Source organism: Pezoporus flaviventris, unplaced genomic scaffold (genome assembly GCF_033815535.1).
Source record: "Pezoporus flaviventris isolate CSIRO_AGI_PZ_B2104156 unplaced genomic scaffold, CSIRO_AGI_Pfla_v1 ptg000007l, whole genome shotgun sequence".
NCBI lineage: Eukaryota > Metazoa > Chordata > Aves > Psittaciformes > Psittacidae > Pezoporus > Pezoporus flaviventris.
Genome location: NW_026892555.1, coordinates 67,874,729 through 67,886,323, shown reverse-complemented (window position 1 = coordinate 67,886,323; position 11,595 = coordinate 67,874,729). Strand labels below are relative to the sequence as shown.

Below are 11,595 nucleotides of genomic sequence, written 5' to 3'. Positions count from 1 at the left end.
CTGGAGCGTCACATTTCCAACAAGCCCTTCCCTGTTGGTGAGCACAAGGTCAAGCATGGCACCTCTCCTTGTCGGCTCCTCTATTCCTTGCAGAAGGAAGTTGTCTTCCACACAATCGAGGAACCTCCTGGATTGCTTGTACCTGGCTGTACCATCTCTCCAACAGATGTCAGGGGGGTTGATGTCCCCCATAAGAACAAAGGCCTGCGAGCATGAGGCTGTTCCTCAGAAATGCTTACATAAATACTAGAAATGCTCTCATGCTAAGCAGCATACAGTACCTTCCATCTAAGAACTAACTTGGATCATTCAGCTTGAAAAATTACTTAAGATGATACAAGTCAAAATCTATGAGAGAATGCAAAGGTGAGCAGAGCACCGTTTTCCCTTGGTACTGCCGAAACAGCAGGCGTAGCAAGGATTCAACAGAGCTTTGAGTGAGCATGTTTGAAACAACTGAGAAGTATTTTTGCACATAATCTTGTCATTGCATGATACTGTCAATGCCATAAATGAGAAATAAAATAAAGGCTTTTAAAAATGTGGCCAGGCACATTTGTCGAGTACACATCCACCTGCAAATATGAAATACCACACATCCAGTGTCAGAGTTATTAACCTGCTATGGCATTTGGCAGAAACTGGCAGGCCTGGACTGCCTTGGGGACTTACTTACGTCTGTTTTTTTTTATGTTATTTCCCAGAGCAACATGTTGGTACACCTGCAGCTTTGCACCAATGGCTCCTAAGCCTGCTTCTGCTCTGCATGTCCTAGGGCCCCCAACAGTTCACTGAGAAACCTCTCTGAAGTCACTTGGTTAAGACTCGGCTGACCCTCACCAGCTTTCAGGAGCGCAGCCACCAGAAGGGATCTCGGCTGGGGAGCTAAGGGGTCCACCAAGCAAACCACAGTCCAGCCGCCGCCCAGCTCCCTCAGGCGGAGCGGACCTAAGGGCCGCACCACTGCGGCCGTGCGGAGGCTGTTCGAAGAGACGCGACAGGCCGCACTCGCTCTAACATCCACCTCCTCGGTCCTCGGTCCTCGCTCCGCCTCATTGTAGGCCCCTGCCGGAAGTGGGGAATGAGAAGAGGGGAGGGGCGGAGCGGAGTAGGGCGGCACTCCGGGAGGCTCGGTTGTCGCCATTTTGTTAGCGGCGGGCTGCGGGGGAGCGCGGGAGTAGCGGCCGGCGAGACGAGGCGGGAAGGGCCGGGGCTCGTCCGGCTCCTCCCCTGCTGGGGTGTAGAGGCGGAGACTGAGTGCGGCCGACCCGGGCCGGTAGGGGCGGCGGCAGAAGCGAGGCTGAGTAGAGCGGAGCCGAGCTGGGCCCGGCTATGTCGGCGTTCTCAGAAGCGGCGCTGGAGCGAAAGCTGTCGGAGCTGAGCAACTCGCAGCAGAGCGTGCAGACCCTGAGCCTGTGGCTCATCCACCACCGCAAGCACTCGGCGCTCATCGTCAGCGTGTGGGAGCGGGAGCTGCGCAAAGGTGAGCCTGGCACTGGCGCAGTCACCCTGCTGGGCCTTTCTCCGCCCTTGGGTGCCGGGTGCGGCCTTCCTCGGGGGCAGCGGGTTTGGGGGGCGGTGCGGCGGGAGGAGGCCACTCTCAAGTGTGCGGCTGCTGCGGCAGGGCTCCTCGGTCTGTCGAGATGGGGAGGAGGGAGGGCCTGCACGCCCCAGTAACTGGGGAAAGCGGAGCTACTGGGGCAAATGTTGAGCCCCGCGTCTCAGTTTCTTCGTGACTGGGGGATGGGAGGTGCTTCTCCTCCCTCTTTTTTCTCCGCTCCCCTGGCTTGTTTTCTCCCTCCCATTCCGCCTTCAGTGAGATGCTTCTGAGGAGGCCGCTTCTGGTGTTTTACTCCTTTTTTTTTTTTTCTTTTTAATGGAAAGTGGGAAAAGGGAAGGAAGGAGGCAAGCACAGGGCTTAAGGCTTTTTGTTTTAGTACTGGTAGTTACGGCTTTTCAAGATCACCCTTCTTAGGCCTTGTATTTCGTCATCTGTAATGATGGTTAGCTGTAATACCGCTTGAGTTTCCTGACACGGTGGGCTTTGTCCACTTATGCCAGCGACTGTTCTTGTAGGGCAGCTGAGGATGGGAATATTCTGGGGAAAAAACAATTTAGTATGTCCAAAGTGAGTTTTACTTCCTGTTTTTGCCAGATGGTTAATACAAATGTTAGCATAACAGAAATGTGTATTTTTTAAGCTGTATTGAGTATCTGATGTTGAGTGTGCAGATCTAGATTCTTATTTGGCTTTCATTTTAATAGGAAAGAACTTGCAGCTATAGGTTTAGGGACTGAAAGGCAGAAATGGCATGTGAAAGTTTATTTGACCTGACTGGAAAATTATATGATCTTCAGTTGTCTCATCTAAGAAAAAGAAGTCTCTTGCTAGAATTCTGCTTTGCTCTAGGAAGTGTTATGGTTTTACGGTAGTTTCCTTTGGAGCTCCATTAATATGTGGCTCTTTAACAGGGAAAGTAGAAGGCTAGGTTTTCAAGTGGAGAGGAAAAACAGGACTAAGCTGTTACAGGACTTAAGAAAGAGGAACCACTCAGTCTCTCAAAACTAGGAGGAATAGCTGACTATTATATGTAATGGAATACAAGGAGTGCATGGCTGGATCACAGTGATCTCTTGGTTAGGAGGCATAACATCATAGTAGATGAGCTACCCTTAAATATCTTGCATATGAAGTAATAATAAACTGTACAATATAATATGGAGAGATGTTCCCATGAACTCTGTAGGTTTTCATGTGGGTCATTTTCACTATGTTTGTTGCAAGCATGCTTTTTTGTTCTGAGAACATCTGCATCTGAAACATTTTACGTTTCTGGGCCTTCTAAACAGCCAGCTCGAATGTTTGGTGTTTTGGATGATATCAGAAAGGTATCTTAAGCTAATTGGAACAAAGCCAGAGTTTTGGTTGCTCACCTTAATTAAAATGCACAATACCAGTTTATAATAATCTGTAACACTAATGGTCAGTCCTTAACTTCAATATTAGCTTAATTTGCCTGTTGTGCTGTTTGACTAATTGGAAAAATGAAATGTTTGAAACTTAAACAGGGATTTAATGAGGTTAGATATGAGGAAGAAGCTCTTTACTGTGAGGGTGGTGAAGCACTGGAACAGGTTGCCCAAATAAGTGGTAAATGCTCCATCCCTGGCAGTGTTTAAGGCCAGGTTTGGACAGGGCCCTTGGTGACATGGTCTAGTGGAATGTGTCTATGCCTGTTGCAAGTGTGTTGGAACTAGATGGTCTTTCCAACCCTAACCATTCTATGATTCTATGAAATATGGCATACATGTTCTAAGGTGGCTTTGAGTGGTAAGGGTAACAATCTTCTTAAGAACTCATGGGAATGCTTTGCTTTCTGCCAGCTTTCAATGTCTGGCTTCACTTTTAAGCCTGTTTTGAGCTTTGGATGAGTATAGCTGCTATAATTATTTTCCTCTTCAGTTTGTTGAAGTTGTTATCCAGCCTTTGCTTCTTCAGAGTAAGATTTTTCTAGTGACCGCTTTGGAAGCCAGCCTTCAAGGGTGTGTAGAAGCCGTTGATACTCTGTGTCAGGTAGGAGCAGCTTAGGTGATTTCAGGGTTCTGCACCTTTCCTTCTGTGCTTTTAAGCCTAGTGCTTTTTTCCTATGTTCCTCTTCCACTGCATTTTGAAGCTGGCATAGTTAATATACACAGGGTATGTTTTGATTTTCCATCTCTGATAAATAGTACCTGAGCTTTATAAATGTTAGCTTACATTGGCCCAGTACTAACTTTTTGCTAATTGCAGCATATAATTGTAATGTGGTTCCTATTCCCCAAAGGGGTTGATTTAGTGTTCTAAGCAGTCAGCATGTGGAAAATGAGAGGGAAAACCAGTATGCTGTGGTGAAGTGACTTGCATAAAACATCACAAAGTAGAATGCTGGCAATAAGGTCATAGAGTAAGTTTTAAGGTTTCTGACTTGCCCACCAGCCAAATCATAGAGACATGATTTTCCTCCTACATGAGAGAAAAATTATCTCTGGGGAATATGGACATAAAAATTATTGGCACTGTCTGCTGCTATTGCTAGTCAGTACTGTCTTAAAACTGAAAATGAACTTTGCCGTTCCAAATTTTATTTCCTTTCATTGTATTCATTTTTCATTGTCACCCCTGTCTCCAGACCTTCCTTCCAGCCTACTCTCTTTTGGGCTCATGGAATATTGTATAATCAAGTTGAACACAGTACAGTGTGATACTGCATTTTCTCTGGCTAAATAAAAAGATCACTTGCATCAGATCAGCTTGCATGAACCTTTTTGAAGACATCTTTAGTTATTCATGAGAACAAGTACTAGGATCACAGCTCTTTTGTTCCTACATATTTGGTTCTGATTCTTTAATTTTTAAAATAGTCATTGTCTTTGTATTATGTTAGAGGTGAAGAGGCAGCTTTTCAAATGCGAGTATAACTTGGGCAGCATAAAATTTTAGTCCCTTCCTGTTTACTTGGATTAATTGATTGTGTTCAGGGCCAATGTTAGGGCACTGTACAAATAATCTGTTTCATAAACCTTCATCTGCAGTTGAACTTTCACTGATTTTCTTGGTGATCTCTTGCATTTAGGTGTAAACTTGGAGAACAGTCAGAGCTTGCCCATCTTTGTCATAACGTGGAGTGGTTACACTGGATTTGTCTCGCTGAATTCCAGTGTTGCTAAGGTTGCATCAATAGAGTTGATGTAACTCTGATTATTGAAGGAGCATGCATATATGCTTTTCCCCTAATACTACCATAACTTTAATATGTAGTTCCTAAAGTACTGGCATGTAGAATTCATAGGGTCATTCTTAGAAAGAATAAAAAAATGGAGGAAAGCTAGTGTAATGTATTCTAGAATTGATGGTATTGTGAAAGTACTCTTCAGATAGCTCTGAATTGGCCAGATGCACAAATATATAAGGAAAGGATGTCATCTTATATAGCCAACAGTTTGATGAAATTAGATCAGGAGTTGCAGATTATATGCTTCAAGAGACTGAGTATAGGGACATTCTGTTTGATGACTGACCCCAGATACGTGCTAATGAAAAATGCATGGGTGAATGGTGCCACAAGGGTGGGGCTGTGGCAGAGCTTGTGGTATTAAGTATTCCTAATTATGCATCTGTGCAAAACCAATCAGGTGTAACTGAAGATACTCCACATTTTAGTGTATATAGTGGTGGATTTTCTTTTCCCCACCATCTTTTATTGTGATTGATAGAGAATAGATTGTCATTCATTGATCTTTCGTTCACTGATGAGTAAAATGATGAGAAAAGTAGAATTTAACTTAAATTACAACTGTAATGAAATAACAAAGATTTCTCCTGTTTTGACAGATAAACAGAGGTCTCCAATGACAACAGAACAGCTCCTTTTCCAGTCTGCTGTTGGTTAGCTATGTCTTAAAATATTTCTGATGCTTTTTTTTGCTGACAGTATCTTGTGCTGTGCTGCTGATGAAAACCCAATAATTAGTTTGAAATAGATGAGTTTCCTGATGGAAAGCTGGTGTTGGCAGAAAGGAGACTGTGAGGATAGTATCTCGCCTGTAGACTGCAGCCTGTATTAGCACTGGCTTATGCTAATCATTAGTTTGTGTTCTTTTGAATTTCATGGTTGACTTATGGAATAAATAAATTGGTGGGGAGGGTATTCTTCATTTGTAGTAAATGTCTTATTAAAATGAGATTATCATGCCGTTTGGATTTTTATTCTAGGAAAGTATTTTTTTCTCGTGATATGTCACCTTCATGATTGCTTCAAAGTAACTGTTGTGAATTAAGTTCTGTGATAATGTTGCTCCATAGCCTGGTTACAGAGACTTTTGAGTTAAAGTTAGGGAAAGCTTAGCAAGGCTTGAAAAGTGTGCGCTGAGGAAAAAGATCCTGTTCCAGCTAGATTTCAGATATAGGAAATGTAACACTTGAAGTTAAATAGTTACACACTTGCTAGTTGTAAGCTTACTCAGTATTTAATTACTTAAGTAGTACTAATTAATTAACTGTAATGTAAATACATTAGTCATTCCCAAAATGCAACTAGTGGACCTGTTAAAACTGTTTAATTTTGTGTGTCTATAAAAGGGCTGACTTAAAGGGTTGATTTGTTTGTTGTTGGGTTTTTTTTGTTTTGTTTTGTTTTTTTAACTAAGTAGTGGCATGACACATGCAATTTTGTTTTGTAAGCCTGCAGCCACTGAGGAAACCCTTAGGAGCTAGCCCCCTTGAAGAGGCTTTTCTGAGATGAAGACTGTTAAGACATATTCTTTTTAGAACGGATGTTCTGTTGCATACATCTCTTAACCTCTGGTTTCAGGATACCCTGCAGCTGTAGGGGTTTGTTGTTTGTGTGCTTTGAAATTTAAAATTTCAATTCCATAATTCAAAGCATCAACCTTCAAGGATGAATAGTAGGTGCTTGTTCAGTAGTCTTCATGTGGTATTTGCTGTACTGGTTTAAAGCATGTTCTTTTTAAAAAGTAAAATTTTTCATGTTCCTTCTATAAAGCAAGAAAAGTAAAATTGCTAAGTGTTTGAGTTTGGTAGTATGGGACTTTTTAATTTTAACTCCAGTAATTTTTCTGTACTACTTTTCCCGTCAACTAATTTTCTGTTAGCTTTTCCAGGTCCAGCCCTGTCACTTGTTAGGTATTTACATCCTCATGATATTTTAATAGTCGTTGTGTTGTATCTTTAAACCTAATTTCAGATTCAAGTATCTGTTTCCTCAGAGCCTCTCATGGCATCTCATAGATAAGTCAGTCTTGGAAACTGACGTTGAACCTGCCCTCTGTAATCACTTGACCTCTTTGTTTTGGCTGTCATCTGTCGCCCCACCTGTGTTACACTGTGTCTTCACTGCAAAGCTTATCCAGGTTAGCAGAGCCATTGTATATTGTCTTTAAGACAGCTAAAGTTCTGTAACAGTTGTGTACATCTGGGCTGCCACAGAGGGACATTTTAGCACTCAGCCCTGCCAGTTTACATGTTGTTCCAGTTTATTATGGTTGAACTTTCTGTTGTTTTCCAGGTGTTGAAGTTGTTCAGTGGTATAAGAAGTGATTATTTTTAATTATTTATGGCTGTTTGTCTACTGCTGCTGCTGGGACATAGCATTATTGTTTATGTTGTCAGTCATTATAGCTGTTGGCATTGATGCAGTATGTTTTTCTGAAGCTAGTGGCTGTTGTGGCAGTTGCTCAGTGCTGCTGAAAATTGGAAGTTAGAGGCTCTTTGTAGGCAAATTGAGAAGATCTAGCAACATTAAAACCAGATTTGCAAGTTATACTACATCTGAATTACTCTAATACTCTGATTTGGAGCAGAACCACAACCAAAAGTAGTGGAAATATATTGCTCTGCAGATGTGAAGTGGATTTCAGGAAAAAAGTTCCTGATTTAAAACAATTCTCTACTATGTAGTGCAGTTTTTCAGTACTACATAGTAGAGAAGAAATCTTTCTTTATTGGTGGTTATAGATTATTCTACGTATTGGTGGTATAGCATCATTGGCCAATGTGATACACCTGAGAGAATAAATAGATTTGGTTTTCTTTTAAAAAGAAACATTTAAAATAAAACTATAGCTTACTGATTTCACTGGTTAGCAGGTGTTCTTGGGGAGGCCAGTGAGATACTTAAGACAGAGGTGCTTGTGCTTCCCACTTACCCACATGAATCTTCTCATCTATACAGAAAGGCTTGGAGATCAACAGCAGGCAACACTTCAGGTGAATGTAAGTTAAGTCAAGTTAGAGAGATGTATTTATTGCATAATGATTTATCTGTTGCTCCTGACTATAGGTAATTTTATGAGCGATGCCAGAATCTCTCACTTAAAATAGTCACGTTTAGATTGTGTAATCCAGCCTGACTAGTTGACTCCCTAATACTAGTCTTGAAAGAATGCAGTGTGTACAAATCTGTATTGATTTATTGCTGTACCACTTGTGTCCTCGCATCTTACCTGAACCTGCCTATGTTTCACCATTCTGCTTTTAAATACTTTGGTGTGGTGTATTTTTTCTATCCTAAGACTGTTATTGCTGTGGATTTATATTAATCTTGGCATTGTACCAGCCAAGCGAGGCAATGAAAGGAGTTGGTTTGTTTCACGTGTTCAGATAATTCAGGATATACCAACTACAGTGGGAAGCTTCTGCAGAGTAATTATTTCAGAAGGGTTTCCTTGGCTTGTGACCAAGTTTCTCACATGCCTGTGGTAATTTGATGCTGATGGCCTCTTTCCCAGCAGTAGCTGTATGCTGCATTTCTTTCGTCTACTAGCCTCCAAACTCACTTGGACCCTCAAATATGCACATTCTGTAGGCAGTCTCATTCCTGTCTTTGGAAAGGAAACACAGCAGTTCTTAAACCTTGGTAAAATTCACCAGGAAAATCAGGTGACAGTGCAGTGTTGAACAGTTAGTTTAACTTTTGTATAACAGAAGGTTAATGTATTTTAAGATGAAGTGCTTGTTGTACAACATGCCTTTTATGGATTATATTATTTTTGTGTTGTCTGAAAGGACAAGTCAAAAAGTGACTTTACAGCTGTGTTACTACCTTCAACCATGAGAGCTTGTCAGGTGTTTACAGAGAAGTCATTTAACTTCTTTTGTGAAGGTGTGAGCATGTCATGATATAGGAAATGTCCCAGGGATTTTTGGAAGGTGCTGAGACTCATATTCTGCTGTGTATGTATAAACTAATGTAATTGAAAAGCAATTGAGTCAGATCGTTATTTGAATCCTTGTTAAAGAACTTTAGTAAAAAAATAAACTGTTTAGTGCTGGTAATTGTTGTGGGATTTTAACCTACTGATGTTCACTTTCTCAAAACCTTCTGTTAAATGATGTTTCCATTCATAGCAGAGCTAGCCTGTAGAAAGTGAAAGCCTGATGTAAGATTTTCAGATGCATCAATAGACTATACATTTGTAGTGGGATATAGGTGAAATCCCTTATGCTTGTGTGTCTAAGACAGCAAATACATCTCAGCTCTAGGGAAGAGGTATAGATGAGCATGACACTGATGGGCATGTTTCTAGCAATCTTCATGGGAGCTCAATTTCCAATGCCAGGAGGTAGACCTGGAGAAGATGAATAGAGCTATGATGGCTTTGATTACCAGAGTTAACCTGAGTGAAGATAACTTGCTTACTGCCTTCCAAGGTAAAATTCTAGAATTTCTTCACTAAAGTGGTGGCTCATCAGCATTATAGTTCACTGAGTTTTGTGGTTTCAAGCATACAATTTTGATACATTGATACAAGCATACAAGCATACAAGATACATTTTTGAGACAGACTTAGTTTCGGTTGCAAGGTGCCAATCCTGGTTAGTCTCACTGTGGATGCTTAATATGGCCTTTATACCAACCAGCACCTGTTAAAGTGTTCAGAATCCAGTGCTTCAGGGAGCTGCTTTGGTGAGTAAATGGTAGATAAAACTGAAACAAGCAGAAGAGTTATGTGAACACTGCAGAAGAGTGTCGGAAAAGATGACTCAATCCAACATGGATGCATTCTTTGCAGTTTTGTGTTTGCAGACTGTCCTGTTAGTGTACCAGAGATAGTGTGGGCTAGCTACTTCTAACACTATACTTTGGCAGTATGTGCCTTTCAGATCATTGTTTAACCTAAGATCTTCCATTTCTTCTTTCACTTTCTTCTGACAGTAAGGGAACTTTTGCTAGTAGCCTTGCCATGTGTTGAAGACACTTTTTTTAAAATGGTCTGTAGCTGTTCTTTGATCCATTTTGGTGTTCTGAGGTATATCAAAGCCCAGGGTTGAAGAGCTGTTATAAGTGCTACTGAAGAGAGACACTCTTGAAGAGATGGGGTTTTTACTTATTTATTTTTTTATCAGAACAGATCCATCTAGTCTGGAATTTAATTTTGTATTTCAGACTTCTGTAGTTAATTTACAGTCATGGTAGTGGTAGAACACTTCATATTTTTTCAGCTAATGGTTGTCAACCTGAGTTGCTAAGTGTTACATTGCACCTTAGCCTCATGTGTAAGGCAGATTGATAGTAGGCCAGTATGTAACTCCTGAAGATTTGTGAACTGGACAGGAGCACTTCTTGAGAGCAGATAACATTTTAGCTTTGGAATTCTGCAGAGCATTCTTACAGCAACAGGAATTAAATTTTCTTCATATTTTCTCTGCGAACATAAGAGTAGAATTTTAGTTGAATTTCTGGCCAAAGCCACAGATAGAGTTAATAGTGTTTTGAGTGACTTCTGGGTTTTAGCATGCTTTTTCCAAACATGGTATATTGATCTGTTTAATGTAGTGAATAGATAGTCAAGGCTTTGTGAAAATCGACATCACCTGACTTCATGGCACTACATATATCTCCTGTTGTTACCATCAAGATGGTTACTTGTTGGAAACAAGGAAGTTGGCTTGTCACAAATGAGTTGCATCTCTGAGGTTTAAAACATGATTCTTTTTCTGTGAAATGGATCGGCAGGGATCTATCCTGCATGCAGTTCAGAGGATATAGGGAACAGCCTGCTTCATTAAATTTTGAGTCCTAATTCTGGGCTTATTTAAGAAATGGGGGTAGGGGTCAGGGTCAGCTTTAACAAACGTTAAACATTTTGGTACACTCATGAGACAAGATATGTTTTCTAAGACTCTCTGACTAATTCAAAGCTTTCTATGTCAGAGCTGTGGTTTACCTGGAGGAATAGGTAGGAGATGTGTTGGTTTGTGTCAGTTTTAATATAGAAATTAAGTAGCATAAGTTTATAAAGTCTTCATTTTATTTTAGCCAGATTTTGACTCAAATAGATTAATTCCAAGGTGGTTGCATGTAGTGACTTCATTATTTGGAGCAGATCTGCCTTATGTGCAGCAATTCAAAACTAATTCTTTTTTTGCCACTTTTTAGTTTGCCTTGCTTCTGAGAGATAGGTTCATTTTCAGTTGTAACCATTGTTACTTCCTCACCCTCCCCTTAATCCAGAACTATCTTATCTTGTTGGATATGTCTGTTCAAGGGGATGGAAAAATTCGGTACTCCAAGGATAAGTCCGTCAGGGAAATCTTTCTATAGTGCAAAATTTATTCTCAAAAGCATTTCTTTAGAATGGAATCATACCAACATTGAATTTTTTTTCTTCTGTGTGAGGGTGGTGGTTCTAAATGTTTGAGAGGTTGCAGTGGAAATTAACAAAATCAAATCATGTTGGGAGCTGAGCACCTGTTTAAAGAACATGTAAAGGCTTTACCACAGTGCTGCTTTCTTCAGGAGGGCAGAGAAACTTAAATCTGTCTTTTAAGAGAAATCTCTTTTTTAAAGTTAGCATGTGTACTGAGATTGTGTGGTTGGTAATGGAGCCTGAAATTTTTCTGATGTTAACGCAAGGTTAGAAGTGTAGCAATAAGAGTTGCAGCTCTGAGAAACCTGTAGGCTAATGAAGATTAGATGAAGTGGGGTGGAAAATGAAAGTCCGTGAGTAGGAACATTTAAAATACACAATAGATTTTCAAAAGCAACTTGTAAATTTGAAGCTTGTAATTTATTTAATGTTAATGGGAATGGGCTA

At 40.7% G+C, this 11,595-nt stretch overlaps 1 protein-coding gene across 2 annotated transcripts in view; it reads left to right on the top strand.

Annotated features, from left to right (window-relative positions):
- Positions 1-1,099: 1,099 nt before the first annotated feature.
- The window catches only part of RPRD1A (regulation of nuclear pre-mRNA domain containing 1A), a 40,575-nt gene continuing 30,079 nt past the window's right edge, over positions 1,100-11,595 (top strand). For both annotated transcript variants that reach the window (XR_009742640.1, XM_061449089.1), the window contains exon 1: positions 1,100-1,483. Coding sequence is in view for 1 of the 2 variants with exons in the window: in XM_061449089.1 (XP_061305073.1) it covers positions 1,333-1,483 (151 nt within the window). In the remaining variant the exon portion in view is untranslated. The remainder of the gene's footprint in view (positions 1,484-11,595) is intronic.